This window comes from Mya arenaria, chromosome 1 (genome assembly GCF_026914265.1).
Source record: "Mya arenaria isolate MELC-2E11 chromosome 1, ASM2691426v1".
Taxonomy (NCBI): Eukaryota; Metazoa; Mollusca; class Bivalvia; order Myida; family Myidae; genus Mya; species Mya arenaria.
Window position 1 is genome coordinate 11,275,959 of NC_069122.1, and position 14,649 is coordinate 11,290,607.

Consider the following 14,649-nt stretch of genomic DNA (forward strand, 5'->3'; position numbering starts at 1 on the left):
CTGGGAATGGTAAGGCTGAGAATGGTAAGGCTGAGAATGGTAAGGCTGGGAATGGTGAGGCTGAGAATGGTAAGGCTGAGAATGGAAAGGCTGTGAATGGTAAGACTATTGTCTCTGTTGATAGAACCTTCAAAACATGTCATTTATTATTTTCCATATATAAATGACTGTATAAGCAATAAAGGCAACAATTACTATATGTCAGGTCTTGGCAAAGAGGTGTATATATACAATATATATGGGCAATATTTGGCAATGGGCTTAAAACAATAGACAACAATAACTTTCAGTAATTGTTAAAAGGGATTAATAAACGATAGGCAACTAAAACTATCAGTTTTTGCAACAGGAGGCATCTTTGACTTCAAGTAATTGTGGCAACTGTGTTTAATTTTCAGATACAGGCACATTCAGATTCCAAGTCATTCTTCATTATAATGGCTCAATCATCTTCGTGTACAAAAAGGTAAGTCCTCCATCTTCTGTTCTGTGTTATTATTGTATAAATGATTGAGTTTTCACAGATTAAATACAAGTAGATATGCAATCTTTAAAATAATTGTAAATATTCAATTGAATGCATTATTATTTAAAATTGTATGAAAAAATATAACTTTGGTTGTATCAGCTTTTTTCACTTGTAAAAAAATGTTTTGTTTTTATTATTGACTTTCTTAATGCTATTGATTGGTGTAAAAATGCTTTATTTGCAACAGTTTTTCAATAATATGTTTGTATCATGCATAATAAGCTTGACACTCCTTCTGCATCTTCTAATCGAATGCAAATGCATATCCTTTGAATTGCATTGACATTCTGATGAATGCAACATGTTTGGAATACCTCTAATATTTATAATACCAACAAAGCTTTATTGTTATAAGTTGAACGATGTTTAATCACTGCATGTGTGTGTTGTGGATGAAACTAGTGGCATCATTGATGCGCCCGCAGTTCAAACAACTTAATATATTATGTGCTTTGTTCAATTGTCATGGAAGCATTATCTTCAGTGTTGTAGTTGGATTATTTCAGAGAAGTTTTTCAAATGAGTGGAAATAAAAAATATTTAATATTTTAGAATTGGGATTAATCTTTGTATGAAAGCATTTGATCAGTACACAAATAATCAAGATGGTTCTCCAGATTTCACTTTCCGTGCATTGACCAAATTTGTTCACAAACTGATAACCCAAATGCTAAAACATTCACCTCTTAAATGAAGAAAGGCTTAATTTTAGAAGCATCTATTTTGTCCCAAATAAACATGTGTTTTTTGTGCAATATGATGAATTGTGCAGGACTTCAAAACTAAACTTTTCTTTTAGGCTGGCTGCTGCATCTTGCATTTATTCATGACTGAAAAAATGCAGCCCACTTAATCTTCTTAGCAGCAGCCAATCACATGAAATTGGTTAATTGTTTATTTGGTTAAAGATAGCCAAAATGCTTATTGATTGATCTATATGTATCCAATAATTACTATTGATCAATCTAGTTGCTTGTATATCAGCCATCTAGCCAAAAGATCTATGTACGTATAACTTATCCAGTTTTGTATGATTAGCTGCTGAAGAGTTTGCTGAGATTTGATGCATTTTGTAGCCATTTTATCATCCATTACTATTGTCTAATGCAATGTCTTCTAACTTGTCTGTCATTAAAAACAAGAAAATCATGGCTACATCATAGCTATGGAGATGTTCTGGCTATAACTCAAAAAATTATCGAGATATTCAAATGAAACTTGGTATACATGTTGCCAGAGACATTATATGCACATGCACAACAGGACCTGTTACCTTGACCTCTGAACACACTTGTTTTGTACACAAGCACATTCCTTTGCATGTTGGGGTCTAGGCATGTTTTATATCTTATGGCTTTTAAGGTCATATTTTTTTGTTACATAAATTTTAAATGTAAAAGCATACAAGTCGATGTTATCTTGTAATGCATGTAATATTTCTTGCGCTGATTAAATTGTTGCTATGAATATAATTATTTTAAGAAAACAGTGAAACAGAAAAAATTGACTGGTGCCACACATACAGAGATCATCTGGAAAGAAGCCTTTTCACAAAAAAGATCAGGAAACACTCTATTTATAATATGTTCTGAATGTATTTTTATTACACAGTTAGTTGACAGGTGCCCCTAACAGAGACCTGGAAAGGGGACCAGTCTTATCTTATTTTTTTAACGCATTTTAATATGTTGACTGGTGCCCTAAAGAAAGAAAGCAGCGACTGAGCATTTCACAAAGAACATCGAATAACCAGTCTAATTAACTATAGTTATGTACTATATGCAACTTTGCAGATGCCGATTCGGCCGTCCCAAATTTCAGATCGGAACCATAAAGTTGCGTTTGGTTTATCGGATGCCTTCTATTATGACACCGAATATGTTGATGATGATGGCCAAAGTAAATTGTTTGAACACTGCTGTGTATTTTCGATTTTAAACTTAACCCAAGCTAATTATCTGAATTCTTGCCAAGTTTTAAATTTTGTTTTTTATATTGGACATACAGATTTGTAAAATTCAATAGAGAGTGAATGTCAAAAAAATAATGTTAAAAAAGCAACACTTGAATTGGATATTAACAAAGCAACATTTTATTGACCGTTAAAAAACTACTCTTGATTTGAATGTTTTAAAGCAACACTTGAATGTTAAATGATCAACACATCATTGACAGCTTGAAAAAGCAATTAACACTTTACTGTTAAAAAGCAATGCTAGAAATGACTGTTAAAACCCTTGAATTGACAGTTAAAATGCAACATATGATTGCAAATTTCATAAGAACACAAATATGGCACCAATAAAAGGCTTTCAGATCAGATTTCAGAATCAAGTTCTTTATTAACTTGGCAAGAATTATATTTAAGCTAGACTCCTTCCTTCTAGTTGTGTGCTTTTTTATTCAGCAGCTTGGAAATAACTGTCTCTCAGTTGTGAACTCTTTTTAACATATATTTGTCCAAGTTCAAAGAAACAGAAACATATTGAAAAGAATATTCAACTAATAGTTCTCTAATTAATACTATATATATAATCATATCATTATAAAATAATGAGTATAATTAGTTACAAATATGTAATCAATATTCTTACAATTTATTGTGATAAATGCTGTTGCCATGGAAAAAAGATGGTAGTAATTAAGATAATGTTTCTTGAATTTTATTATAATCTTTACCATAGTAACATGTCTGATATTTCTAGAAATATCTAGTATATATCTAGTATACAGTGTTTCATGTGAACTAGCTTTATGATGGCCGGTAATACAAGAGACATCATTCTGAGCACATATCGCCAGTTCTCATGATTTTTGTGTTTTAAGACATCAGAAGAGAGAAATAACTTCAGGTCCTCATGATCCCTTCCTCTCCCCTGATTCCAAATCTACAAATCCCTTTGTAGAATATTTGTTGCAAAAAAAATCAAATTTAATGAAATGCAGTTGAAAAATGAAAAATGTGCTAAGACCTTTATATAGAACATATTAGTGAAAGGTAATTCAACATTTTTAAATTAAACAAGTTTTTATCAATTTCGTAAACAAGTTTAACAAATTTTGCATTGAATGACAGGAATATGATATCCTACTTTTATCATGAATTTGCAGCGCTAAATACTTTTAATGTGGCTATAATAAGCGTGCAAATATCCGAAGCTTAGTCCTTAATGACATCACATCAAAAGTTGTAGTTAAATATACATGTATATATATATACTATAAAGTATTTGTTGATGTTATTTCCTGATGGCTGCAGCATTTATGATATAAAACAATAGTAAATCCAATTATTTATACCTCATTTTGAAAAAAGGGGGATGAATATCTAAAGATTATTTTTCTCTGGCTTTATCTAAACCAGTTATGTATATCACATTGAATGTTCAAACAAGAATCAGTTTTAGGAAGAATTTTTAAAGGGCTTTTCTGTCTGTTTGATTTTAAAATGTTTATACATTTTGACAACATGGGTCTTTTAGTGAACGCATTATATGTAACTGAGACTTGTTTAAATTTATATTATTGCGTAATAAACAAAATTGTTTGACCATTCAAAATGACATGCAATATTTTTATTTTGCTTGAATAATTTCAAAACATGCTTTCATAATAATAGTATTATCATTATTTCAAAATCTTCATTTTTGATAATCATAAAAGGCAATTAGAATTAGCTATTGAAAAAGTCAGTCATTAAAATGTTTAGTCACTTTATAAAACTTTATCTGAAGTGTTTCAAAACAATTGAAAGCATGTTCAATCACTGTTTGAAGTTATAACTAATCTTTAATTTCTTCTTACGCTATCCAACTATTTGGCTAGTTTTTAATACATCCAACTAATACTATCCACCACTTTTTACCACACCCACCAATTTACAATACCCTTAGTAACCCACCACATTAACATTACCCCACCCACCACTAGACCATTACCCCTTCCACCACTAAACCATTAACCCACCCACCAATTTACATTATCCCACCCACCACATTAACATTACCCCACCCACCACTAAACCATTACCCCACCCACCTGTCAGCCATATGACATTTGACCTTGGAGACATTTTGTCTCATTACAGCTTCCAATTCCTATTGGCAACATAAGCTCCGCCTCTCACCCTGTGAAGACTGGTCTTTCAGACGCTTTCTATTTTGACAGTACCACACCTTTTGGTAGGAAGAATTTCTTTCGTAAAAATTGGGGTTCTACAACGATTGGTAGGGTATCTGAATATATAGTAAAATTACAATGTGTTGATGTTTAGTTTTGAATGAGGTGTTGTGATTTTACAATTACAAGTTAGTTATAACAGTACCCATTCTTTTCGGAGTGTCCAGAGTATAAAAAACTCTTAACCGTTAGATTGATTTAGCATGAAGTCATTTTAATGTTAGTTTTGATAGAACCATTTAGTATACCAATTTTTTTCGTACGAGTAGAGAAACAATTTGCACCACTGTAACAAATATATGTTTTAATTTGCTTGTTTTTCTTTTTCTTTGCTTGTCACGTTTTCTTTATTTTAATTAAATTGCCTGCTTGTCATTACATGTACCTGCCAGCTATTTTTATGATTGTTTACTTTTTAATATTTTTAATTCCCCATTTATATAAATCCTTGCACGTCAATCTAAACTCATTATTTTGTGTGTCACTTAAAAAATTATGTTTATATTTTTAATTACAAACTTTAAAATTATGTTTAAGATTCTAATAAGTCAATACAACAATTGATAATTACTTTGTTTGAAATCATTATACTGTGCAGTTTAACGAAAAGGGTTTTGTCAAAGTTCATCTTAAAGAAACAACATTTTTTAGTAATAAAAAAAGATGGTTTTGGTATTTAATGGCATCTTTCTGTCCGATGTTTTGAACTCTTGATAGAAAATTTAATATCTTTTTTTTCGACCTTGCAACAGATTATTCACATGTATGTTTTTGGTTATCAGGCAAAAAGCGTCGTACAATTTACGAGTACCACCGAGTTGTGCTGAATACAACAGAGATACAAGAGGGAACTGTGGTTATTCTTCATCCTAAACCAAGTAAGATTGATCTCCCTTTGTATGCCCTCTCTTGTGTTTTGTTTGAGAGAAAAAAGTTTAGGTATTCATCATTATGAGCGTTGATGTCATTGTCTTTGGTGTGGAAAGAACTGATAATACCTGAAACTTGGGACACATGTTGCCAGAGGCAATACACACATTAGTTTTGTAACCCACATCAAATTTTTTTTCTTGAAATCAAGATTTTTTTACTGTTAAGAATTTTTCATAAATAGGCCTTGATCGTAAATATATATGTTCATCAATCAAGGTGTCATATATTATAAGTCAATCAGACTGGGTATTAATTGGGTGCTATGACCATTCAACTTACACTTAAGTTAACTTTTATTAGCTCAGTCACACTAGGGTTTAATAGAAAGGCAGCAAGACAGTCTTTGTTTAATTGCATTGGAAGGCCAACAATTATAGTTTTGATATTGTATTTAGTAGTTGTTAATAAAGATAATCATGAAGATAATGAACAACTTCTGATAATATGATATAATGTAGATTGAGCTTAATATAAGTAGTTGCCTTAGAAGTGAATGTTTCTCTCAAATCTTAAGTCTGTCCTAGGGTTATGTGGACAGGCATGTGATTTGTCCGCGGTTTTATGGCTCCAGGTACAAAAAGTATAAGAAATGAAGAATTATAAATAAAACAACCTCTTTTTAACTGACTAAAAAGCCTTCGGTTGTTTCTTTAGTTGTTGTTATTATTGACACTCCAGTTTCTTCAAATTTGAAGTCAGGAAGCCCTGAGAAGGGCTTCTAAAAAGCAAGTTTCAGATCTGAGTGCTTCATGCGCCTTAATCCCCATTAGGGGCCTAAAGTGCCCGAAACCCATCGCCAAAATGGTTTCAGCCCTTAAGCTGCCAGATCACATCCCTGGTGGATTGATAATTTTTAAGACCTATCAAATATCTCTTTTCCAAATTTTCAGCATGTAACAGTTTCAATGACTGCGAGTCTTGTGTAACAGCCAGCATTGGTTTTACCTGTAAGTGGTGCGGAATTATCCAACGATGTTCCGACAGCGTGGATTGGCACAGACAGGAGTGGTTGAAGGCTGGGTGTGTCCATCTGGTAAGTGGTGTTGTTGAAGTTGGTTTTAAAGGTGCACTCTCACAGATTGACCAATTTGACAACTTTTTTCATTTTTTGTCTCGGAATCAGCTGATTTTGGCATCAGTGTTTTCAAATCAGTCATATAGGATAAGACACATAAGAACAATTCTCAATTGTTTGGAAAACTGCTGAAATTTTCATTTCTCTTAGTGTTAGTAACACTTGTAGCCATAAAACAAAATTTTCAAGCGTAAATATTAAAAACTGTGATTTTAACGTTTATCATCAGTCTTATATCACCGGTTTACACATTTCGCAAAATTTGGCTCATTTCTAGACAAAATATTAAAAAGTGGTCAAAACTGCCAATCTGTGAGATTTTATTTATATAAGGATCAATTAGTCTATCAGATAATCCAGTTTATTAGCTTTATGGGTCACTCTTTGTGACACCTGCAAAGAACTGTAGAAATGCGGATTCCTTTATCTGACACTGTTCTTTGTCCAGCTCATTGTCTTTGTCTGTGTCACTCTTTTGTTCCAATCTATAGCTCAAGGGAACTTTTTGTAGAGTTATAAAACTTTGTGTTACTCTTTTTCAACTATAACAACAAACATGTGTCCGCACTCTGCGGGGCTCTTATGAAAGGAATATGATGTGTTAGATAGAAAATCTTTCTGCATTTTAAACATGTTAGTACACCTCCTGTCAGTTCTAGCTACATCTCACCCAATTATTGCACTTATTACAATTACAACTGTTTAAAAATGAACTTAGCATTTGATGGTCTTGGGGCATTGATTGATCCTGGCTCTTGCTCCACCAAAATACACCAGGTAAATTTTGATCAAGTGCAAAATTTATAGCCTGTCAAATACTTCACACATTGAAGAAAGCTGTCCACCGCTGTCATTGATAAAGCATATTCTTCAACGCATCAACATTGAAAACTTCCTACTAAGGGACAGGCTCATACACCTACAAAGGATGCATGTATACCATTTGCATTTGTTTCGCACCATTTAAATTGTAGCTTTGAATTACACTCTATGAAGTGCTGAAAAATTATTGTTTGCAATCACTTTTTGGGTGGTCCAAATTAACTTCATTGTAAAATGGTATTATGAGCACGCTTTTATTAGCTGATTGATGAGTAGGCATTGCTAAGTTAATTTGTAAACAGAATATATTTGTTATGATAATGCTACATATTTAATAATTTATTATATTTACTTGTGCACAATAGAATATTTAAGATTGACTTTTATGCACTTATGTAATGCTCTAAAGTTTGGCAAAGTTTTGCATGTAACCTTAAAATTCAGGCAAAAATTCAGGTAATTTAGTACATTATAGGTCTTATTCGTTATGTATAATACTAACCATTTTTTTTAAAAATGTTACAATGTCTTGAAAAATAGTCAAGATATTGTTACTGGACATTGGTGTCAGAGGCATCGTTGCAAAAAAATCTATTAAAGCTAACTACTTAAAACTTTGTAACCATTGACATCATACATTTGAGTAGCTACTAAATCCAGGCTTATATAAATGCATATATATATATTGAGCTTGAGAAAAGAGATTTATGGGAGAAATGTTATTAATACAAGTACCAGCAAGCCTACAAGTTTATTTTAAGTGAAATTAAGCTATCGACTTTAAAACCGAAAGCAACTTTAACACGCACATGTAGCTTCCTCTATTTTTGCTCTCCAAGGCAACAGATAGTGTAACTGATTGCATTGTCATGGAACCAAATACCACTACAACACCAACAACTACTATTGCTATGGAAACTGAGGTGACAGGGGCTTTAAATTCTACAAGTGCTTCACCTTTTACAACTGGATCTACTAGAAGTGTAAAAACAGAACCTACCTCTGTGGCTACCAGTGCGACTGTCAAAACAGACACCACATACATGCCTACTAACGCAACACTAGATTATCACCCATGTTTTGATAGGGTAACAATGTGCACCATGTACATTTTAACCAGAAATTAACCATTTCCCAGCGGTTCTTATGTTCTGGATTAATCCTGAAGGTTACAGTATTTAACTTCAGACTGTTGTACAATCTTGTAAAGATTTGTTTATTGCCGACAATTGCATAAAAAACTGTAGGAAGTACCTTGGAATGAATAAACACAACTATGGAAACAATTTCAAATGGAGAAACCTTACATAGGCTTCACTGTAAACTGCTTTACCCGACATTTACTGTTGATTGAAGCTTCACTTTAAACTGGTTAACCAGACATTTACCCCTGAGTTAAGCTTTGCTGTTCACTGGTTAGCCAGACATTTACCCCTAAGTTAAGCTTTGCTGTTCACTGGTTAGCCAGACATTGAACCCCAACAGTTGAGTGATTAGCGAGACATTAACCTCTGATTTAAACTTCACTGTAGACTGGTTAACCAGACATTTATGCATGAGTTAAGCTGCAGTGTAAACTGGATAATCAGACATTTTCACATGATTTAAGCTTCACTATAAACTAGTTAACCAGACATTTTACCCCTGAGTTAAGCTGCACTGTAAACTAGTTAACCAGACATTTTCACATGATTTAAGCTTCACTGTAAACTAGTTAATCAGACATTTTCACATGATTTAAGCTTCACTGTAAACTAGTAAACCAGACATTTTCACATGATTTAAGCTTCACTGTAAACTAGTAAACCAGACATTTTCACATGATTTAAGCTTCACTGTAAACTGGTTAACCAGACATTTTCACATGATTTAAGCTTCACTGTAAACTGGTTAACCAGACATTTTCACATGATTTAAGCTTCACTGTAAACTGGTTAACCAGACATTTTCACATGATTTAAGCTTCACTGTAAACTGGTTAACCAGACATTTTCACATGATTTAAGCTTTACTGTAAACTGGTTAACCAGACATTTTCACATGATTTAAGCTTCACTGTAAACTGGTTAACTAGACATTTTACCCCTGAGTTAAGGTTCACTGAAAACTGGTTAACCAGTCATTTACTGCGGAATTAAGCTTCACTGTTGACTTTTAACCAGACATTAACACACGAGTTAAGCTTCATTGTAAATTGAACATTAACCAAACCAAACTTGAGGTATGGTTGTAGACTTGAAATCATTGCTGTATTCAGTCTTACTGTCATGCAAAACCTTATATTGAGGCTTTAGAGCAAGAATGTTGTAACAATTTTCTTTTCCTTTTTGAGTAACAACAATCATTCATGTTGATTCATAATAACAATGCTGCAGTTACTACCAACTACCAGTCACTATCCTCTACAAGCTACTATCAACTGAAACGTAAAATGTAATACATGTCCTGAAATTTACAGCCATCTTGAATTCTGCTTTCAAGAAGTCTTGTTGGTTGAGGAATTGGTTATTTGTTGTTTAATAAAGTGAATGGAAGCAATTTTATTTTAATGCCTTTCTTTATATAATTATATAAATAATGCTTTACTTTCAACTGAACAATATTTGTTGATATAGATGTATCAGACTTATTAAAATAAAGATTCTTGTATCTTGATGTTAATTAAGCTTCAATACACAATCATAATCTTACTAAATTATATCCTGAATGTCTGGAAGTATGAACTGTGTGTTATTTTGAATCATTTCAATAAAGATATGATGTGTTGGGAATTTTAATTTCTTTGAAAAGCAATAAGAGCCAAACATATGGAAAAACTCATGGAAAATATTTGTTTGGTCTTGAAAAAGCTGGTTTAACTAATTGTCAATTATGTCTTTATTCTGTCTTAACTACATACCCTGAATAACTGCATGTCACAGCCTTACAAGAGACACTTTTTGAATTCACCAATTAATGGTTAGATCACATACATTATTTTGTTATTCTTCTAAAATATTATCATGTGTACTAGAAACAAATGTTTTTTTCTTCTCTTTTTCAGTCTGGGTCCGCCAATTGTTCGATGATTCCCACAAAACATCCGGAAAAACAAACAGACACAAGTAAGTTTATCTGTTCTTTCAATTGTAGATTTTTTCTGTATACATGGCTGTCACAAATGTGAAGCAATTTAAATCATTGTCAATAATAAAAGGGACTCATTCATAGACTTTATGTTGATGTTGTTTTTTTTAACTGCTCAACTTGATGTTCATTACTTTGATGAACAAACATCCAACAGCAACTGATTGATACTCATTTTTGAACAAAATTTTGGAAAGCCTACCCTAAAAAAATTCTATTTTTTATTAGTGATACTAATGTTTTCATTAAAATCAAGTGTTTTCTGTCACATTTTTTAATAATGATTAACAATATATTTCTAATTTGAATTTTTTATGATGTTTTATTATTGAAACATTAGGTTTCTTTCTACATTTCACACAAATGTAATTATTTCGATGTCTGACCATATAGAAAGTGAATGAGCCGCTTTTATAATGCATATTAATTAGTTCAAATCTAGGGTGAAAATCACATGAAAGTTAAGGCTTACATTTGGCTTAAATATTCCTTTGGTTGTGCCCCTTGGTGACAGAGCGAGGTAGACAAGTGTGGTGCTATTATTATACCCCCCAAAACAAAGTTTGGGGGGGTATACTGGAATCGGGTTGTCCGTCTGTCCGTCTGTCTGTCTGTCCGTCTGTCCGTCCGTTTTTTTTTGTCCGGGATTCATCTTTGTCGTTATTGAACAAACCTTTTTCAAACTTTCAGATATTAATGGCCATGATGTAAACTTGCGCCTCTGTGAAATTGGTACGGGTCACATGACCCTGACCAGAGTTATCTACCCTTGATGTGTTAAAGTAGGCAAAATAAGCCCTGTCCGGGATTCATCTTTGTTATTATTCAACAAATCTTTATCAAACTTTCAGAAATGAATGGCCATGTTGTAAACTTTCGCCTCGGTGAATTTGGTACAGGTCACATGACCCTGACTGGAGTTATCTCCCCTTGATGTGTTAAAGTGGGCAAAATAAGCCCTGTCCGGGATTCATCTTTGTTATTATTCAACAAATCTTTATCAAACTTTCAGAAATTAATGGCCATGTTGTAAACTTTCGCCTCTGTGAATTTGGTACAGGTCACATGACCCTGACTGGAGTTATCTCCCCTTGATGTGTTAAAGTAGGCAAAATTAGCTTTGTCCGGCCTAACTCCAGGGCAAACAACCTAGACATGGAGGGGTGGGGGGTATTCGTTAGCCTATGGCTTACAGTTCTAGTGTTATGTTGTTTTTATATTTAGTTTAATCCTTGATATGGCATTGGCTACCTTTCAATTAATTTATTTGAATTATGGTTCAATCAATTTTTGATTGTCTTTTCAGTTTAAGATATAAAATGCATAACTGTATCAAATGTTTTTGAATGATTGTTTTTGTGGGGCAACAAGGTTTTAGGACAATATCCTACTTTGATTTTCATCATTATGTCTAAACAAAATGACAAATAGGAAAGTAATAACCTGTAAAAGCTCCTTTTCCGCTTTGTTTTGTAAAATCTTTGACCTTTTGCCATATTGCAAGAACTACACAAAAGTCATACATTTCCATTGCCAGTATATTTCGCACTTCCTTGTAGTTGATAAGAAAAGGTCTATAAGTTTTGGCATCTGCTTTCCACTGGTGCCTCGGTTCCACTTATGTCTTGTTCAAAAACAACAAATCAACAACAGTTGATACTGTTATGCATTTAATAGTAATTTTGCTTCGCATGAATTCAATTTTCATGGTGTTATATTGTTTGCATGTTGCTTTTTTAGCGAGTGACACTTTACATTTTGTAGACGATCACTCCAACATGCCGAATGATGGTAAAGATAGATTCTATCCCATTTTACCACCCTGTTTTCCCCACTTATTTACTTTTCTTATGCACCTTTCAATGTTTTGCCGCTTTAATTGAGGTGGGCACACCCAGTGGCTTAAGACAAACTGCTTACATTATTTTCTAAATCCCACTGATGGAGCAGGGAAATTTGTCAAATTCCCTAGAGTGAGAGGTATAACAAATCCTTTGAAAGAAATAAGTTTCCATGGTGCTGGCTAACCCTCATTACTATACCCTTGTCGTTCTTTGCTTACTGTGCCTTCGACCCCAAGCATGGCAAAACATTAAAAGGTGCATAATTGTTCTTGATTGTTGATTTCACAAAAATACTCGTTTGCTCACTGAAATATTTCACCTGTCATGAATTGTCAAACAGGTTTAAATTATTCTTTTATAAAATGTTTTTGATTTCATGGCCAAAAATATAGGGTCGGTAGGTCGGGATATAAAATATACAAGTGTACTTTCAAGTATAGTTGAATTTTATATTGTTTTAACACTCAAACCCATCAGTATTTCGGTCTGGTCACAGAAACTACCAAGAATGTATTCCCTGTCATATTTAACCTCAATGAGACCATGTATGCATTTACTCTTTAAGGAAAAACTGCTAACCTCTGGTTTAACTTTGCTTCAACTAAATAATTAGAGTAATGTATCAGGTAATATATAGCAGTTGTGCATTCTAAAAAGATCCTCATAGATTGGTTATAATATCAACTCTTTTTTTGGGGGGGGGGGGGGGGCTGGAAAAACTGCAAACCTCTGGTTTAACTTTGTTACAACTAAATAATAAGAGTAATATATCAGGTAATATATAGCAGATGTGCATTCTAAAAAGATCCTCATAGATTGGTAATAATGTCAACTGTCAACTCTTATTTTTTTTATTTTTTTTTTTGGGGGGGGGGGTGCTGGGGGAGACTCCTGGACAAAATATGACAAATATTACAAAACTTCCCTAAACATTAAAACTAGATGTACTCATACTTGATTGAAAGTGAGTTTCAGATTTATGTTAAATATATTGATATGAAAATCATATTTCCTGATATATTGGTATATTTTGCATAAACTCCACAATATTCTATAAAAAAAACAACAACCGTTCAATTAATCAATCTTGAGTGGATAATGCATTTTGGTGCGATTTATAAGAGGGTCCTTTAAACAGAGGAAAACTGAATTAAATACAAATATTTTTACTTATAAAATACTGTTAACATGTTTTGATTGACTTTCATATTGTGTTGAGTCAAAGTTTGTCTTAGTTTAATTAATGTTTTGTTTGGCATGAGTATCCATGTCAATCTCTTAACTTTTAAAAGTCTTCATAACATGTTATAATTGCTAGTTTTTCTCTTTTACCCTCCCCAATTTATTCAGAAAATATCATTTTAAAATTCAAGTTCCCATGTTTCTTAACTTGAAGTTCCCATGTCTCAGTACATATTATTTTTAAGATCAATTGTTCAGGAATTTTCATTTTCACTTCCAATTCCTGGGTTTCACAAAACATTATTTTTAACTTAATGTACCATGTTTTAGAAAATATTAGTTTTAACTTAAAGTTCCCATGCTCCAGAAAGTGTTATTTTTATCTTTAAGTTCCCATGTTTCAGAAGATATTATTTTAAACTTAAAGCTCCAATTGTTTCTTAAAATTTTATATTTTACTTAACTTTCCCATGTTACAGAAAGTGTTATTATCCCCCGCTTAATCGAAGAGGGGGATATTGTTTTGGCGTTGTCCGTCCGTCATTCCGTCCGTCCGTCCGTCTGTCCGTCCGGTACCATATCTTGGTAGGCATTGATCAGAAAATGTCAAACTTAGTCAGAATGTTCCCCTTGATCATATCTCGACCTATTTTAAAAGTGGGTCACAGGGGTCAAAAACTAGGTCACTAGGTCAAATCTTAAAAAAAAAATTTTGGAACATACTAGAGGCATTATACATGGTCAAATATTCATGAAACTTTATCAGAATGTTTTCCTTGTTGGTCGCAAATAAAACTGGGTCACATATGGTCGAAAATTTGGTCAATAGGTCAAATCTTAGAAAAATCTTGTCCAGAACCATAATCATGGTAATGATTGGTCAAGTTATGTTCAAAATTAGTCATGATGTACCCCTTGAAGAAATATGGACCACTTAAAAAAGTGGGTCACATGGGGTC

General features: G+C 32.9%; 1 protein-coding gene across 9 annotated transcripts in view; it reads left to right on the forward strand.

Moving 5' to 3' along the window:
* Window positions 1-14,649, forward strand: part of LOC128204055 (plexin domain-containing protein 2-like) — an 86,146-nt gene that overhangs the window by 64,226 nt on the left and 7,271 nt on the right. For 2 of the 9 annotated variants that reach the window (XM_052905573.1, XM_052905642.1), the window contains exons 7-13: window positions 399-466; window positions 4,617-4,710; window positions 5,491-5,586; window positions 6,532-6,674; window positions 8,378-8,626; window positions 10,582-10,642; window positions 12,405-12,455. In XM_052905573.1, coding sequence (XP_052761533.1) covers window positions 399-466; window positions 4,617-4,710; window positions 5,491-5,586; window positions 6,532-6,674; window positions 8,378-8,626; window positions 10,582-10,642; window positions 12,405-12,455 — 762 coding nt within the window. Of the gene's footprint in view, window positions 1-398; window positions 467-2,322; window positions 2,429-4,616; window positions 4,711-5,490; window positions 5,587-6,531; window positions 6,675-8,377; window positions 8,627-10,581; window positions 10,643-12,404; window positions 12,456-14,649 lie in introns of all 9 variants that reach the window. The other 7 variants (XM_052905425.1, XM_052905501.1, XM_052905717.1 and 4 more) reach the window with 6 other exon arrangements.